Source organism: Calliphora vicina, chromosome 1 (assembly GCF_958450345.1).
Source record: "Calliphora vicina chromosome 1, idCalVici1.1, whole genome shotgun sequence".
NCBI lineage: Eukaryota > Metazoa > Arthropoda > Insecta > Diptera > Calliphoridae > Calliphora > Calliphora vicina.
The window spans coordinates 69,089,420-69,109,457 of NC_088780.1; the positions used below are offsets into that span (position 1 = coordinate 69,089,420).

At 30.3% G+C, this 20,038-nt stretch overlaps 1 protein-coding gene across 1 annotated transcript in view; it reads right to left on the bottom strand.

Moving 5' to 3' along the window:
• side-VII (sidestep VII) overlaps positions 1-20,038 on the bottom strand; it is a 475,559-nt gene that overhangs the window by 237,398 nt on the left and 218,123 nt on the right. Inside the window, exon 10 of the mRNA XM_065499240.1 lies at positions 2,614-2,747. Coding sequence (XP_065355312.1) covers positions 2,614-2,747 — 134 coding nt within the window. The remainder of the gene's footprint in view (positions 1-2,613; positions 2,748-20,038) is intronic.

Here is a 20,038-nt window from a genome sequence, read left to right on the forward strand (position 1 = left end):
AACAGGGGTTTTTTCTTATCCTATTGTTCTTACCTATTGTTCTTAGCAAAATGTGTCCCAAATAGTATAGATAGCTATTTCTTCGATCTTTCGAAAAAAAATATTTAAAAAAAAAAATAAAAAATTTTTAATATTTTTTTTTCCGAAATCAAAAACTTTTTTGACTTTTTTTTAAAATGGGTCCTTTTTTTTTTTTTTTTTTTTTTCTTAAAATAAAGTTTAGATATTTTCCTTGAACACCTACTTGGTCGCTTAGTGGGATGCGAGTGGGATATCTATCAAAATAAATATTTTGTAACTCAAAACATAAAATTTTTGACTTTTTTTGCAAAATCAAAAACTTTGTTGACTTTTTTTTTTCAAAATGGACCCTTTTTTAATCTTTTTTTTTAGGTCAAACAAAAGCTTAGATATTATCCTTGAAGACCCTTTTGGTCGCTTAGTGGGATGCGAGTGGGATATCTATCAAAATAAATATTTTTTAACTCAAGACTTACAATTTTTGACTTTTTTTTTTGCAAATACGATTTTTTGATTTTGCCAAAAAATCAAAAATTGTATATCTTGAGTTACAAAATATTTATTTTGATAGATATCCCACTCGTATCCCACTAAGGGACCTAAAATATCTTAAAGGAATGGACCTAAGCTTTCTTTTGACTAAAAAAAATTTTTAAAAAAGGGCCCATTTTGAAAAAAAATTCGAATTTGCAAAAAAAAAGTCAATAATTGAATGTCTTGAGTTACAACATTTTTATTTTAATAGATATCCTACTCACATCTTCCTAAGTGACAAAATAGGTCTTAAAGGAAAAGACCTAAGCTTTCTTTTGAGCAAAAAAAAATTTTTAAAAAAAAGTACCATATTGGAAAAAAATTTCGATTTTGCAAAAAAAAATTAAAAAATTGTTACAAAATATTTATTTTGATAGATATCCCACTCGCATCCCACTAAGGGACTAAAAATATCTTAAAGGAATGGACCTAGGCTTTCTTTTGAGCAAAAAAAAAATTAAAAAAGGGCCCATATTGGAAAAAAATTTTGATTTTGCAAAAAAAAATTAAAAAATTGTATGTCTTGCGTTACAAAATATTTATTTTGATAGATATCCCACTCGCATCCCACTAAGGGACTAAAAATATCTTAAAGGAATGGACCTAAGCTTTCTTTTGACTACAAAAAAAATTTTAAAAAAAGGGCCCATTTGGAAAAAAAATCGTATTTGCAAAAAAAAAAGTCAAAAATTTTAAGTCTTGAGTTAAAAAATATTTATTTTGATAGATATCCCACTCGCATCCCACTAAGCGACCAAAAGGGTCTTCAAGGATAATATCTAAGCTTTTGTTTGACCTAAAAAAAAAGATTAAAAAAGGGTCCATTTTGAAAAAAAAAAGTCAACAAAGTTTTTGATTTTGCAAAAAAAGTCAAAAATTTTATGTTTTGAGTTACAAAATATTTATTTTGATAGATATCCCACTCGCATCCCACTAAGCGACCAAGTAGGTGTTCAAGGAAAATATCTAAACTTTATTTTAAGAAAAAAAAAAAAAAAAAAAAAAAAGGACCCATTTTAAAAAAAAGTCAAAAAAGTTTTTGATTTCGGAAAAAAAATATTAAAAATTTTTTATTTTTTTTTTTAAATATTTTTTTTCGAAAGATCGAAGAAATAGCTATCTATACTATTTGGGACACATTTTGCTAAGAACAATAGGTAATAAGTTACATGGATAAGAAAAAACCCCTGTTTGACCAAATTGTCAAAATTTTACCCCCTATAACTCAGAGAGTTCTCGACCGATGTTGTTGAAAAATTGTGTCTGAGTTACTATCCAATAGAGCTAACCTTGGTGCAAATTTCATCCCGATCGGAAGACATCGATTTCAAAAGTTGGTTCACTTGACATGAAATGCCCCATATTTTTAATTAATATAATCAATTTCGTAATTGAAACTCATTTTTATTTTTTTCTGTGTAAGTTACAGATTTATTTCCACATTTTTTTCAGTTTCCCCACTGTACGTCATCAACATATATTTGTTTTTTATTTTACTCTTAAAAATATCTGTTATTGATATAAAGGCATTTGAATTTTTTATTTCAAGAATTACCATTTGGACTACTGAAAGAAATTTTAAATTTATTCATACACAGAAAAAACTATTTCCTAAACAATTCAATTCAAATATTTATCACATATTGAACTTACCTCATAATTGAATCAAGTATTCATGTTCTCAAAAACAAAATTTTCTGATATTTTCTATTGAGTTTTGAATTTTATAATTTTGATAATTGAATATACAATTTTCATTATTGGTTGAACTTTAAATACAAAAATTATTTAATATACAATTTTCGTAATTGAAAACACAAAAAATAACAAAAATGTGTTTTGAATTACATTACAATTAAACACTTGCAATACATAATAACGGCAGTAGTTTTATTAAATTCGGACAAATACGAAAAGTGCTGTTCGCTTTGGGATTACATATCCACAATATTATTTGCGTCTTAACTTCCCGTAACTATTCGTATTTTTAATAGATAACGCATTAGTCAACGCAAGAGTATACAAATAAATTATCAAATCAAAAACATAAATACTTACATTACTTTGTGTATCAACTAATTCTAAGATAAATAGCTGAGGAAGACCTCCGTTGAATCCATCAGTGCAGGTTACTGTTAGTGATGTCATTGATATATTTGTTAGAGTACAATTATGTACTTGATCAGGACGTCCTAATTTATAAAAGAAAATGAAATTTGTAAGATTTCAATAATAAAATATAAAAATATATTATCTCTATGCTACGTAGTAATTTTTAAATAAATTTTAAAATTGTAAAAATATATGAAAAGCAAATCCTTATGTAATTCTAATTTTTATTGTATTAGTACCACATTTATTTTAAGTTGATTACCAAATGTCACGGTCGTTATACTTTTTTATTTTAAAATATATAAATTTAAAAATCTTAAATACGACCACTCCCAATTTTTTAATTGGGCATGGCTAAACAGTAACGAAAGCGATGGCACCATCTCTGCAGGAATCTGGGATTGTTGTCATGGCTTTAAGTGGGACATTCCTGAAATTCGTTGGGGACAATCCAGAACCAGACAATCCGCCACACTGCACAGTGGATTATATAAGGTGTATGCATCTCATTAATTAATTTTTGCAAATGATTGAAATTTACCATAAAACAAATTGTATCGTAAAGTTAAGATGTCAAGCAATAATTATTTGCAGAAATTCGAAAATGGCGACAGAACACACTACTTTCGACTTTAAAGATTTGGGGAGTTAAAATTATACCATATTCAAGGGCGTATTTTTAATATTTATAATTAATTTTTTCAGAATTATTATACCTTGCTTGGAAAGGGTATCTTGTCCAGATTCTATCTTTGTAATGAATTTTGTATATATTTTGTATATATTAGCAGATTTGAAATTTATTCATTTAAAATATATAATGTTTTTTAGGTTACCTACGCAACTTTGACTAGGATTTTAACTATTTTGCGGTGTTTGCCGCTGATCTAATTTTAACATAGAATTAAAGTTTAACTTATTATCTAAAATATATATCAAAACTAACTGCCTTTTGCTGCCTATAAAAAAATAGCATGCAAAAATGTTGAACAACTCAGAAAAAAAATTATCAACTTTTTTTGATTTTAGTTGCTTTTCATAGCTTATTTTGCTATGATAGGTTAAACAAATTTATAACCATATATAAAGTAAATTTAGTTCTTAACAAAACAGTAAAAGTTATTCAACTTTACATTAACACCTTTTATAGTATTTTCTCCCTCAGAGCATATGAATAAAAAAAAACAAAAAACTAAGTATAACAAACATTTTTTTGTACAATTTTTAATAAGCTAGGAAAATTTTTTCGAAAAAGTTTAATAACTTTGCAAATATTAACCGATTTTAACAAGTAATGTCTCAAAATCGGTCTAAAAATATGTGAGTTAGAGGTACTATAGTACAATTACTTTTTTACAAAAACTCAAAAATGTATTTTTAACCGTTCATAACCTTTTTCTTAATACATAATTCGATTTTTAGGATTAAAAATACATATTAAAGTCTAAAGTCCCACCTATTCAACAAAAAAAAATCTTACAAAAATCCTCATCCATTCAAATGTTACAGATTTTTGATCCAAAAATGACCAAAATTTTCCACTGTGCAGTGTGAATATGTTGGCTGGTATCAAGGACACATAAAGCTGATAGCCTGTGTAGATGAGCGTTCAAGGCAGCAATACAGAGCCACCGTCGACTCAATCAGGGAAGTTTGGATTGGCGCGAAAATCGATACATCTCGCCGATGTACCACAGAGGAAGAGATCTATTGTCAAGATGCTAGCCATACCATCCGTCTCAAAGGAGATCCTGTAAATCTTACAAAAAAGTAACCCTCAAGTAGTCAAGATTACTGAAGCTGTAGAGGTTTCATGGAAGGTCACTGTTATCATTAACAGTGACTAATTGTCGCCACTTCGGAAGAATCAGTGTTTATAAAAAACCGGTTTGTCGGTTAACCGAAAATTGGCTTTTTTTAAAAAACCGGTTTTTCGATTAACCGACATCGAAAAAACCGGTTAACCGTCATATTTGTGTAGAAAACATAAAATGTCCAATAAAATACAGCATTAAAATTTTTTAGTTTTTAGTAGTCAATAATGGTTAATATTGTTACGAAATTGTACTTGAATTCAAATATAACGATTTCAACGGCTGATTTAAAGTTGCATAATGCATTCAAATAGCAGTGCCTCTCAAACTGTAACATATCTGTGGGCATTATTAACATTTAACAAAAGCTTTGAGGACGTGTGTGAAATGGTAGCAAAGTACTGTAGTAAGTAAAATTTTGACACTTCTGAGGTGAATAAAATTTCACTAGCCCTGGGGGCTAGTAGAATTTTTGACATTTGATTTAATATTTCTGACAAGCAGCAAATTCAAAGTTTACATTGAAAAATTTAAATAAAAACATTAAAATAATTTAAAACAAAATGGAAAGCAGGTGGCCCTGCAAAAAAAATGTAATAAAAATTATGTTACATGTAAGTATTATGTTGAATTATATTCGAACAAAAAAATGGTTTTAGTATTTTTGTATGAAGCAATTCAGGGCGTCATATATTGATGTATAAACGTATTGAAAGACATTGGGAAGAATGCAAATCGCAATGAAGGCTGGAAGTAGGTGCATTAACTATTAATATTGAATTTAATGTAAAATTCATTGTAATACGTCAAAATTTTATATTGTCAAAAAAGTTATCATTTCACACAGCAGAAACATTAAAATTTTTCCCCACAGGGAAATATTTTTTTACCATAGTTCTTTGCTTTTTCACACATGCCCTTAGTTGATCATTGATCGTAAGTATGGCAACTCTGAATGTTTGCTGCGACTCGTATATTCGAATTCGAGTTTTGACAGCTAAAGAACATTGTAGAAAGTTCAAGAACAATCTAGAGTGCAGATGGCAGTGTTATAAATAGTGACAGAGGTTGCAGTCGTTAGTGAGTTTATCAGAGACGCTGTTCGAATAAACATCAACTGAGTGCCTTAAAGTGTGCAGTATTTTCAAGTGAATTCGTATATATTATAAAGTGTGTCTGTATTTCTGCGCATTTATAAACGTGTATAAAAAACACTGAATATTTAATTATGTGGTTGTTGTACATTTTAAATAAATAAAGAGTTGTTACAATTTTTAAACTACTAAACGGCTTTTATTTGCAATCAAAAGTATCCGGTTGTAACGTGTCGTTACAAACATATATATGGGGCATTTCACGTCAAGTGAACCAACTTTTGAAATCGATGTCTTCCGATCGCGATGAAATTTGCACCAATGTTAGTTCTATTGGATAGTAATTCGGACACCATTTTTCAACAAGATCGGTCAAGAACTCTCTGAGTTATAGGAGGTCAAAATTTGACATTTTGGCCAAACAGGTGTTTTTTTTTATCCATATAACTTATTACCTATTGTTCTTAGCAAAATGTGTCCCAAATAGTTTAGATAGCTATTTATGCAATCTTTCGAAAAAAAAAATTAAAAAAATTTAATAAAATATTTTTTATTTTTTTTTTTAAATCAAAAATATTTTTGACTTTTTTTTCAAAATGGGCCCTTTTTATTTTTTTTTTATTTTTTTTAAAGAAAGCTTAGGTCTTTTCCTAAGCGACCTATATGGTCGTTTAGTGGGATGCGAGTGGGATATCTATCAAAAAAAATATTTTGTAACTCAAGATTTAAAATTTTTGAATTTTTTTGCAAAATCAAAAACTTTGTTGACTTTTTTTAAAAAAATGGACCCATTTTTAATTTTTTTTTTTTGCTCAGAAGAAAGCTTATGTGTTTTCCTTTAACACCCTTTTTGTCGCTTAGTGGGATGCGAGTGGGATATCTATAAAAAAAATGTTTTGTAACTCAAGACATACAATTTTTTACTTTTTTTTGAAAAATCAAAAACCTTTTTGACTTTTTTTTTCCAAAATGGACTCTTTTTTTATTAATTTTTTTTTCTCAAAAGAAAGCTTAGGTCTTTTCCTTTAAAACCTTTTTGGTCGCTTAGTGGGATGCGAGTGGGATATCTATCAAAATAAATGTTTTGTAACTCAAGAAAAATGTTTTTAAATTGATTTTTTTCATATTTGTGTGTAAGTGTTTCTAAAACCTTAAAAATAAAAACCACAACAACTGACCGATAATAGCCACTGGAGGGGTGCAATATGAGGCCGACCGCTATTAATTTTCCACCCCCAAATTTGTCTGAGTTTTGTATCTTGCGGCTTTTTTAGTCAATCCTAGAGGTAGTTTTCAGAGCACGTGATTTTCATTGTTAAAATATCAGGTGCCCCAGAAACAAATTTTTGGAATCAAGTGGAAATATTTTATGGCCCTTCTCCGAAGTACCAGTTTATTTATTATTTTATGACATTTGACGTTAAGAAGTGGGTGGAGAGGTAGAAGTTGACAGGTAGGTTATTTATATGGTGGTTTATTATACCCTTCACCTTCGTGAGAAGGGTATATATAAGTTTGTCATTCCGTTTGTAATTTCTACATTTTTCATTTCCGACCCTATAAAGTATATATATTCTGGATCCTTATAGATAGCGGAGTCGATTAAGCCATGTCCGTCTGTCTGTCTGTCTGTCTGTCTGTCTGTCTGTCTGTCTGTCTGTCTGTCTGTCTGTCTGTCTGTCTGTCTGTCTGTCTGTCTGTCTGTCTGTCTGTCTGTCTGTCTGTCTGTCTGTCTGTCTGTCTGTCTGTCTGTCTGTCTGTCTGTCTGTCTGTCTGTCTGTCTGTCTGTCTGTCTGTCTGTCTGTCTGTCTGTCTGTCTGTCTGTCTGTCTGTCCGTCTGTCTGTCTGTCTGTCTGTCTGTTGAAATCAGTTTTCTGAAGACCCCAGATATCGTCGGGATCCAAATCTTCAATAATTCTGTCAGACATGCTTTCGAGAATTTTGCTATTTAAAATCAGCAAAATCGGTCCACAAATGGCTGAGATATGAGGAAAAAACCAAGACAACCTCGATTTTTGACCTATTTTTTTACCTATATCTGGATTACTAAGACATTAATATAGACAATATGGATATCTAATGATAGATATTTCAAAGACATTTGCAACGACGTATATAAGACCATAGTAAGTTGGACCTACAATGGGTCAAAATCGGTAAAAAAATTTTGAACCCGAATTTTTTAAAAAAAAAAAAAAAAAATTGAAAAAACAAAAAAAAAAATTTAAAATTAAAAAAAAAAAAAATTTTTAAATTTAAAAAAAAAAAAAAATTTAAATTTAAAAAAAAAAAAATTTAAATTTAAAAAAAAAAAATTTTTAAATTTAAAAAAAAAAAATTTTAAATAACAATCGAAAATTTTTTTTTTCCAAAAAATTAAAAAAACAACTCGAAAAAAAATTAAATTTTGTTTACCTAAAAATATTTAAAATTTTGAAGTATAATTTGGTGAAGGGTATATAAGATTCGGCACAGCCGAATATAGCACTCTTACTTGTTTTTATTATTATTTGTAACATTTGGTTAAACTAGGTACTTTAGTATGTAAGCCCTTCTTGACCCTAATAAAAGATTTTAGACTCATTCATTAAAACGTACTACCTATATGATCTTAAAAAACTATTTATTGTCATTCTGAAGACATACGGAAATCAGTTTTTTAGAAACAGCGTTAAAGTTAAGACGTGTGTTATTTACATAAATACTTACAAAATTCAAAATGTCTACGACTTCTAAAAAGGCTAAGGTTGAAAATGAAATTTATTCGTCTTTTTGTTTTAATCCCTTTAACAAAATGAAGCACAGATCATCAGATATGCGAAATATTTCCGACGGTTTATTAAAAAAATTCCCTACGCTGTCAAAACGATTGAAAATTTGTGGATCATGCAGGAAAGAGCTCGGAAAGTTGAACTAATTACCGAATTTGAATAGTAATGAGCCTTGCGTTGAAGTTATTCCAGATGAAGACAAAAGTAATTCCGAGAATGAAGACAGAACTGTTGATGATGATGGTTATTCTAACTTTTCAAATTCAACGAATGAGTGTCGAAACCAATACCATAAGGATGCAGTAGAAGTTCTTGAACAAATAAAAGAGAAATACAAAACGTCACAGAGTGAAGCTGAAAGAATTCAACTTCTCACGCGTGCTCCAAGAACATGGAGTTCTGCAAAAACAATGACTGAGTTTGGAACGTCTCAACGAAAAGCAAGAATTGCTAAACAATTGGTTGCTGAGCATGGGATTCTCACACTTCCAAACAAAAAGAAGGGAAAAACTTTGGAGTGCGATACTAAATCTCTAATAACTCAGTTTTATCAGCGAGATGATATGAGTCGCCTGATGCCAGGGATGAAAGACTGGATGTCTGTACGAATCGATGGCAAGAAAGTTCAAATGCAGAAGAGAATGGTTCTCTGTAACCTGAATGAATTATTCGCAACATTTCAATCTGAATACGAGGATGTCAAAATTGGATTCACAAAATTTACACAACTGAGGCCAAAACATTGCGTTTTGGCAGGAAGCAGCGAAACTCACACAGTATGTGTTTGTATTTACCATGAAAATGTTAAATTGATGTTGAAGGAAATCAACTTAAATTACTTAAAAGATGATTCATCAGAAGATTTACACCATTACCGCGATTGCCTTAAATTGACTATGTGCCCTAATGCTACAACTTCTTGCCACTTAGGTGAATGTTCGAATTGCCCGGAAACCACATCCATCAAAGAAAATTTAATCAACTCTTTTGATCGAGAATGTATTGAGGAGTTAAAATTTGAATCTTGGCTTCAGACTGAAAGATGCACACTGAAAACCATAATTTTAAATATGGATGATTTTGTGGAAGAACTGTGTAGAGGATTGCTAAATTTGAGAACCCATGACTTTTTAGTCAAAGAGCAGTGGTCATTCTTCAAGGACTTGAAAACACATTTGAAGTCTGGTGAATTCATTATTTCATTTGATTTCGCAGAGAACTATAAATATGTTCTTCAGGATTCCATACAAGCATTCCACTTCAATAACGACCAAGCAACTATATTCACAGTAGTTATTTACTACATGAAAGAAGAAAACCTGGAACACAAAAGTATGGCAATCATATCCGACGATTTAAAACATGACACCGTTGCAGTTTATGAGTACCAGAAGATAATACTAAATTATCTAAAATCAAAATTTACAGTAGAAAAGGTATACTACGTTTCGGACGGAGCTCGTCAACATTTTAAAAACAAAAGTAGCTTCGCAAATCTTACAGCTCATGAAAAAGATTTTGGAATGCCAGCTGAGTGGCATTTTCATCCTACTGCTCATGGTAAAGGAGCATGTGATGGTATTGGAGCAAACCTCAAAAGAAATGCAGCGAAGTATAGCCTCCAGTGCTCTCATCTAGATCGCATCTTAGATGCGACTGCTTTATTCCATTGGGCAAAGAATTATTGTAAAGAAACTAAAATAGTTTTTAGTAGCAAAGAGGATCATGAGGAAACATTGAAAACACTAAAGAGCAGATTCGATGCTGCGGTAACAATCGATGGCACTGCTCAATACCATGCTTTCATACCGCTTGTCGATGGAAGACTCAAATTAAAAAAGTTTTCTGCATCTACTCAATGCGATTTCTTTCCAAAGCCAAAAAAGAAGCCAGCAGCGAAATCAGTAGCTGAATCTAATAACGCCACGAAAGGATTGACAAAAAAAAAAGCAGCTAATAAAGGTGACAAATAAGGAGGATAAAAGTATGGATATTTGAAAATTTAAAAACTTCATAAATTAAGTGTAAAAATGGTTATTATATAAATTGATCTATTGTGATTAAGATTAAATTTTACTAAATTATTCATCTTTTTATTATTATTATTATATATTAAATTAATTATTATTACAAATAAATAACAAAATTAAATTATTCAACATTTCCATAGAAAAAAAGTGATTTTTATTCCTGAGGTTAACATATTATGGGTATTACAGTATCGAGGCTATGAAATTTTAGTTGGGTATGTTACATACCATCGGAAAGGCTAATGTGTCTAGTTTCTCTGCGTAAGTTTAATTTTTAAGATTTACACACAAATATGAAACAAATTAAAATAGTGCAAATTTAAAAACCTTTGTCTTGAGTTACAAAACATTTATTTTGATAGATATCCCACTCGCATCCCACTAAGCGACCAAAAAGGTTTTAAAGGAAAAGACCTAAGCTTTCTTTTGAGAAAAAAAAATTAATAAAAAAAGAGTCCATTTTGGAAAAAAAGTCAAAAAGGTTTTTGATTTTTCAAAAAAAATTAAAAAATTGTATGTCTTGAGTTACAAAACATTTTTTTTATAGATATCCCACTCGCATCCCACTAAGCGACAAAAAGGGTGTTAAAGGAAAACACATAAGCTTTCTTCTGAGTAAAAATAAAAAATGGGTCCATTTTTTTTAAAAAAAGTCAACAAAGTTTTTGATTTTGCAAAAAAATTCAAAAATTTTAAATCTTGAGTTACAAAATATTTTTTTTGGTAGATATCCCACTCGCATCCCACTAAGCGACCATATAGGTCACTTAGGAAAAGACCTAAGCTTTCTTAAAAAAAATAAAAAAAAAATAAAAAGGGCCCATTTTGAAAAAAAAGTCAAAAATATTTTTGATTTAAAAAAAAAAAATCAAAAATATTTTATTAATTTTTTTTAATTTTTTTTTTCGAAAGATTGCATAAATAGCTATCTAAACTATTTGGGACACATTTTCCTAAGAACAATAGGTAATAAGTTATATGGATAAAAAACACCTGTTTGGCCAAAATGTCAAACTCAGAGAGTTCTTGACCGATCTTGTTGAAAAATGGTGTCCGAATTACTATCCAATAGAACTAACATTGGCGCAAATTTCATCGCGATCGGAAGACATCGATTTCAAAAGTTGGTTCACTTGACGTGAAATGCCCCATATATAATAATAAAATCTAATATGTAACAATAAAAACACTAGCTATATGTAAGTAATACGAACCAGTTTGTTCTATAAGTACCCTGCTGTTCATTGCACTAGTTCCACCATATCGAATAAGTTTGTTGTACATGTAGTAGTATAACTAGTGAAAGGTTTCCAATTGACACTTTTCAAACTGCTGGGTAATAATGGAACACACGCACACACGCAAACTCACTAGCTGAGAGTAATACGTACAAACTGCCCAGCGGCGAAAAGAAGTAGTAAGCAGGCCTTCTGGAAGGCCTTATTTAGCAGACACAAGGACTTATTGACCCATTCCATACTCATACATTTTTTACACACGATGTCCTAGCCAGCCAAGGCCTTCTTTAACAGGCCTGATAGAAGGCCTTCTTCAACAGGCCTGGTAGCAGGCCTTTTGTAAATAAATTTTGTTAAATAAATTGTATCTTTGATTATGCCTAAACTATGTTTAAAATTTAATAACTTACCCGGCCTAAGCGATATCTTATTTATTTTAATTTTTTATAATAAAATCCAATAATGACCAAGTAAAAAATTCTCACAACCGCTTTGTCCAAGAATTAAAGCAAAACTATTTTAAGTTTACTTCTTTTTTTCTCTTCACTTTTTGCATTTTTTTGTATTTGTAGTTTTGTCTTTGGAATGTGAGTTTTTAACGGTATTTTCTGCTTGTACTACGTTTGTAGCAACAAAAAGAAGGGAGCAGGTAGGCCTTCCATAAGGCCTTCCTGAGAAGGCAAGCGCGCATGAGTACTGGATCTAAAAAAAGGTCCAGGAAGGTCTTACAGAAGGCCTTATAGCTGAAGGCCTCAAAAATTTCGCCGCTGGGTGGTTTTATACAGATTGTACGTTATAATTCTTATACAGTTTATTTTGTTTTTACTTAAGTAGTTACAGTTTGATGTATGTTGATATAATTCCCAAATAGTTTATTTTTATTTTTAGATAAGTATTCAGAGTTTAATGATAAACGAGAGTGCTGTTATTGCCTTCGTGCTGTACTTCCGAAGTATAACCCGAATCTAACCCGATACCTGCTCTTGTAGTTTGCCGAATGTAAGAACTCCCGAATTTTTCTTGCATTCATACTAACCGTAGTACAGAATTATCGTAGCCGGTTGTAAGAACTCCCGAATTTTTCTTACATTCGTATTTTAGTAGTCGTAATCAAATTCAAGAACTCCCGAATTCTTCTTGAATTAATTGTAGTTTTTAGCCGATCGTAAGAACTCCCGAATTCTTCTTACAATCGTATTTTTTTGCATCCGTAGCCGAATTAGTTGTAGTTATTCGATCGTAAGAACTCCCGAATATTTCTTACAATCGTATTTTTGCATCCGTAGCCGAATTCAAGAACTTCCGAATTCTTCTTGACTTCGTTGTAGTTTTAGCCGATCGTAAGAACTCCCGTAATCTTCTTACAATCGTATTTTTGCATCCGTGGCAGTGTTGCCACCAAGAAAATTATAAACTACACATGCCTCATGCCTAAATTACACATACGAGAAAAAATTACACGTGTAAATAAATTTTCGTGATTTCAATACGAGAAATTGTGTAAAATTGTGATGAATATAAAATGTTTGTCACAGTGGACTCTGGGATGTTTGGACCAAATACGATCACTTTATTGTCAATGGACAATTTTCACTTGCGGTAATTTTAATTTATCCAGGCATTGGATACATGAGGGGTATTAAAGCAAAGTTAGCAATCTCTTTTTTTTGTGAATTTTTCTAATTTAATGAATTCTTGAGATCAGTCAAATATGTCAATTCCAAATACGCTTTTAACAAATATTAATCAATGTCCATTCGGAGATTGTTCCATTGGAAATTGTTACATTCTATTAAAAATTTAACAATATTTAAAAAATAACACACTGTTTGCTTTCGAATTTTAATTTATTCCTAATTTATATTAAGTGCTTGGAAATCAGTTTTGTTTTCAGTTTAAAAATTATAGCTCTTATCATTTTCCTTCCCAGTAAATACTTTAGCAGTAAAATCTTGTAACGTTTATATTTATAAAATTTGTAGTTATAAATTTGAAATAAAGCTTCCAAAATAGTAAGGCAATTTTATTGTTTATTATTTAAAACACAAACCAGACAGACAATAGCATAAACACAAAACAGTTCTTACGGGTATAAAAAATAACTAGTAACAATTTGTAAATAAATTTTTCTCACACAAATTCCTACGTTCTTGTTTTTATACCCTTCAGCTTCGTGAGAAGGGTATATATAAGTTTGTCATTCCGTTTGTAATTTCTACATTTTTCATTTCCGACCCTATAAAGTATATATATTCTGGATCCTTATAGATAGCGGAGTCGATTAAGCCATGTCCGTCTGTCTGTCTGTCTGTCTGTCTGTCTGTCTGTCCGTCTGTCTGTCTGTCTGTCTGTCTGTTGAAATCAATTTTCTGAAGGCCCCAGATATCTCCGGGATCCAAATCTTCAACAATTCTGTCAGACATACTTTCGAGAATTTTGCTATTTAAAATCAGCAAAATCCGTCCATAAATAACGGAGATATGAGCAAAAATCCGAGACAACCTCTGAAAATTTCATCAAAAAACACAATGTATTGCATGCTTTGACAAAAAAACAACAAAACGTATGTTTGGATGTGCAAGCAGCGTTACCATATGACAAGTTTTCCCTTTTTTTGCAAGGTTTTTGAGATGCAAAAAGTTTTATTTTTTTAAAAAAAAGTTTTTTGGAAAATTGTAAATTTATGATATCAATAAGTTGAACCGTTTATTTCAAAATGATGTTCCCAAATTCATTTACTAAATATGGTAATTCATTTATTTAGGAGCTGAAGTGTCTTCACCACTAAATTCACATAAATTATCTCAGTCTAATTATATGTACGAATTGGGTTTTATAATTTTAGTATGTATGTAGTTAAAAAAAGTTTTTTTTGTTGAAAAAAAGTTTTTTTTTTAGAAATAAAAAGTTTTCTTCAAAAAATTTATGGCAACACTGTGTGCAAGTTTTGTGTATTTTGTTTTTTTTTGTGTTTTGTTTCTTTTGGCGTTGTTGTTGTTTTTTATACAACTAAACGGTTGTTTGGTTGTGTGTTGGTTTTTTCTGACAAAAAAACAACAAAACGTATGTTTAGATGTGCAGGCTTTGCGTATTTTGTTTTTCTTTTGTGTTTTGTTTCTTTTGGCGTTGTTGTTGTTTTTTATACAATTAAACGTATGTTTGGATGTGTGTTGGTTTCATTGGCTTGCGTATTTTGTTTTTTCTTTTGGTGTTTTGTTTCGTTTGGCGTTGTTGTTGTTTTTTGTGTTCTTGATAAATTTAGGATGCTGTACGCTGAAAGTGGGCAATGTACATACATATATACTAATTATAAAAAATAATAATGCATCCACAACAAAGGTGAAGGGTATATAATATTCGGCATAGCCGAATATAGCACTCTTACTTGTTTTCTCTTAAGATTGGCTAATGTTACCCCGAAATAACTGCAATTACCGTTACCGATATAATAGTTTATACCGTTATCTGTAAATACATTTACCCTTATTCTATAAACAATTTAAAATTATAAAAATACAAATTTTCGATTTGGGGTTATTTTGAAAAATAACGTTTTTCCAATAACAATTTGTAATAACTTGTAAAAATGTATAGTTATTGAATAGTATTTGTCGTTTTATATTTTTTTCATTTTGGAATTAAAAGTCTTATATATAAACTAAAATTTAGTTTCTATTACCAATATTACGCAAACAAAACTATCACAAAAGGCGAAATGTCCACTTGGAAAACCAAACATAGCAATCTTCAAATTACTTATCGTATTTTTCTGCAAACCTTAATGTTAATTTAGTTCAAACTTGATTCATATCTTCATCTTATATATAAATAGGACACACGTTTTTTTTGTGGTACACTTTTAAGTATGTTATTGTCCACCTATATTAATAAAACATATATGGTTTTCGAATTTCGGCCACCGGGCGATCCTAGTCCATATAATTCCAGGTGCAGTGAAATAAGGCCATAGGTAATAAGGTCATATGGCCTTATTACACATTGTGTTGAGAAATAAGACCATATGACCTTATTTCCATGGAAGAAGTGAAATAAAGCCATTATGACATTATTGCATCTTAGACAATTTTTTGTTTGCTAAAATGATTTATTTAATTTGCCAAGAAAAGAAAGTTCAATCAAAAATTAAAGAACATCTACTCCAAAAAAAAGTATTTTTTAATAATTTATTTACAAGAAAGGCTTTATTTAGCGAAGCCGCCTACCGCGTTCCATGGAGGAGAAAGTCCCTAAGAGCGGACAACAAGCAATTTTACACTGATATGGCTTTATTTCCACTTTGGCCAATAATTGATTATGACTTTATTTCACTCCCACGGTGGTAATAAAGTCATATGGTCTTATTTCTCAACACAATGTGTAATAAGGCCATAATTCCATTATACTGAGTAACAAACGAGTACAATATAATAAATATGAATACTAAAATACTAAAAATAGAGGATATAGCTACTTTTCCTCATATAAATGTACATATTTATTTCAGTCGGTTTTGAAATCTGAACAATCCATAATTCATTCATTCAATTAAAATCCAAAATATAGATAAAAGGCATACATTGACAATATATTTTGGATATAATTGGAATTTAAAATTACACATGAATTACACATTCACTCAATTACACATGGGCTACACATCCAAGTTAAAATTACACACAATATGTGTAATTACCAGGGAAACCGGAAATATGCTCTAAAAAAAGCGTTTTAGGCGCTTTAAATATGCAGTAAAAACTTTAAAATATGCTCTTAAAATTTAAAAAATATGCTCTTAAAAAAACAATCTTTTACAAAATTTTTAACCAAAAAAAATTTACTTAAATTTTCAAATAAAAATCGTTGTCTATTGGATCTGAAAACATTTTTAAACATAGAAAATGTTCTTTCGACATCAACTGATGTTACAGGAGCAAATTTAAAAGACAATATTTCTTTAACACTTAGAACGGTTAAGTTTGAATTAGAACTAAAATTTGATATTTAGATGGAGCTATTATTAAAATAGTGCTTATTTTATATTAAAACAAGTAAGAGAGCTTTATTCGGCTGTGCCGAATCTTATATACCCTTCACCTAATTATACTTCAAAATAAAAAATTTAAATATTTTTAGGTGAACAAACATTTTTTTCAGTTTTTTCATTTTTTGGATAAAAAAATTTTTTGAATTGTTATTTTAAATTTTAAAAAAATTTCTGTTTTTTAATTTTTTTTTTTTGGTGAAAAGCCATCTATTTTTCAATTTTGAATTTTAAACAAAGGAAGTAAAAACCTGTAACACAACAGCGAAAAATAAGTAAGACAATATTTGTTTTTGATAAACTCAAAATATGCTATTAAACAGTAAAATATGCTCTAAAAACGCAAAATATGACATAAATATGCTCTTAAAACAAATATATGCAAAAATATGTATTTATGGGTAAAATATGCAAAAATATGCACTAACAAATCGATGCCAAAATTCTTAAATAGTTCTGAAACGTGTAAATATCTTATCCATGTGCTCATTAGACTCAGCAGAAAAAACATGCATTTGCATATTTTGGTTTCCCTGGTAATTACACATGAAGTGGCAACACTGATCCGTAGCCGAATCAGTTGTAGTTAGTCGATCGTAAGAACTCCCGAATTCTTCATACAATCGTATTTTGCATCCGTAGCCGAATTCAAGAACTTCCGAATTCTTCTTGACTTCGTTGTAGTTTTAGCCGATCGTAGATACTAGACTGCTAAACAACCCGAACCATTTATAAGACTTCACTACAAACTCTCGTTTGTTTTCTCTTTTCACTAAGCCGAGGACCAACCGTTTCAACACTCACCTTGCGTACCGACTCCGCCGTTTCATCATCGTATAAGTTTCTACCGTCCCGCCGCACAGAGGGTTGAAATGTACCAAAAGTGGCGATTAATTCAAAAGCTGAACTTTATCTGTTTCAGTCATGTTTGGTATTGGGTTAAAGTACATTAAATAATACATCACAAACTGCTAAAATTACAGTTGTGAGTAACTTACTTTATTGGAAGTGAGCGGTCAAAGTCAAATAATTTTTACAAATTTTGCGTGCTGTGGTTAAAATTGAAAATTGTGATATTTCGAGAGCTTATATTTTTTGTAAAATCTGTTAAAAGTAGAAATATTAAAATGGAACCATCAACTTCAGGTATTTGAGAACATAAATAAATAATTTTTGTTTAGATAAATGTTTTGAAAATATTTTTTAAGATTTTTTTTAAAGTTCTCCATTATTGGGGTTTTTTCGATATATAGATTGAGTTTAATAAAAATCAGGGCGAGATCGGGTAAATTCCAAAATATGAACTTTCAGCTTCTATATACAGAAAAAAATCGTGCGGGTTTATTGAGGTTTTTTACTTATTTAAGTTATAGTGAAAGAACTCCTCTTGCTAAAAAACATATTCTGATACAAAATAGGTTAAAACATTTTTTTCTTACATTTTTTTTAAATTGTGTTTTTATGTATTAATGATTGTTCATTACAAAAATTTATAATATTGTCTTTTGTGGCTTTTTTTTAAAAAAATTTGTACATTTATAAAATTTTGTGAAAAACAAAAATTAGATTTTAAATTAAATTTATGCTAATGTAAATACATATACAGTAAAACTTCGATATAACGAACCTCGTTATAACGAAAAACTCAATATAACGAATTGATTTCTGAGTCCCTTGAAAAAACCTCTTTATTGCAAAGTTTTTCATGCAAAAATGCACTATAGTTATAACGAAGAAATTCTGAGCCAAAAAACCTCTATATAGCGAAGTATTCGTTCAAAAGCCTCTATATAACGAAGCAAAATCAAATTTAAAGTAAAGTGAGTCCCGTTACAAAAACAATGAAGTCTAAATATGTTTGCAACTGCCAATGTAAAGCCTCTATATAGCGAAGTATTCATTCAAAAGCCTCTGTATAACGAAGTCAGACAAAAACAAAACACAATTTTAAGCAAAGTCCCGTTATCAAAGTGTGCTGAAAGTGGACACCTACCTAATACGTCACAAAACTAGTCAGTTTTGTTTTGATTCTTTTCAAAATGAGTTCAAGCGTAAATCAATTTTTATAGGTGAAAAGATTTCTATAATTGATGCCGTTGATCGTGGTGAAAAATCAAAGCAAGAAATTGCTAAACAATTTAATATAGCGCCGAGTACTCTTTCTACAATTTTAAAAAATCGAGAGATTATTTGTAACAATAAATCTTTAAAGTGCAAAAGAATGCGGCTTGTTGAATATGAAGACGTTGAGCAATGTGTATCTAAATGGTTTACACAATGTCTATTCCAAAACATTCCTTTAGGAGGACTTACGATAAAAACCAAAGCAGAAGAGTTTGCAGGACTTTTGGCTTGACAATTTTAAAAAACGCCATGATATCGGATTTAGAAAAGTGAGTGGAGAAAGTGCCAGTATAAGTGATCAAGTTTGTTCTGATTGGAAAACATTGTTACTAAGTTTGTTGGCAGAATATGAACCGCACAATATTTTTAACGCAGACGAAACTGGATTATTTTTTAAATGCGCACCAGATCGAACAATGGCGTTCAAATCGGAGAAATGCCACGGTGGAAAACACAGTAAAGAAAGATTATATATTCTATTTACTGTTAACAGTACAGGCTCTAAAAAGAGAAAATTGCTTGTAATCGGAAAATCGGCTAATCCAAGATGTTTTAAAAACGTAAAAAGTTTACCAGTTGACTACACTGCTAATAAAAAAGCTTGGATGACAAGCGAAATATGGTTGGATTACTTAAAAAAATTTGACAACGATATGACTGAAGCCAATCGTAAAGTCTTATTGTTTGTCGATAACTGCACTGCTCATAAACATTTTCCATCACTTAAATCCATTAAATTACAATTTTTACCACCAAACGCAACATCGAAACTACAACCTCTAGATCTGGGAATAATAAAGAATTTTAAGCAATTTTATCGCAAAGAGGTGGTCAACATTTTAATCAACGATCTGCAAGAAGGGCGCAAAAGCTCTATAAATGTTTTACAAGGAATAAGAATGGCTCATAAGGCATGGGAAAGTGTCAAAAATTCAACAATCTTTAATTGTTTTGCGACTTGTGGATTTGTCGAGCGTCCAAATATTTTGATTACAGAAAATGTTTGCATTCAAGATAGCGAAGAATGGCTTATTCTCAAAAACCAGTTAAATTTAACAGAACAGTTTGATGATTTTGTGAATTTCGATGACAATATTACTTCTACTGGGTCCCTTACCGATGATGACATTATTACTAGTGTAACGAAACAACAAGATAATGCTGAACAGGGGAAAGAAGATACTGAAGAAATCGAAACTATTATATCCGCTAAAGAAGCAAAAATAATTGTCGGAAAATTGCAAACATTTCTGGAAGCA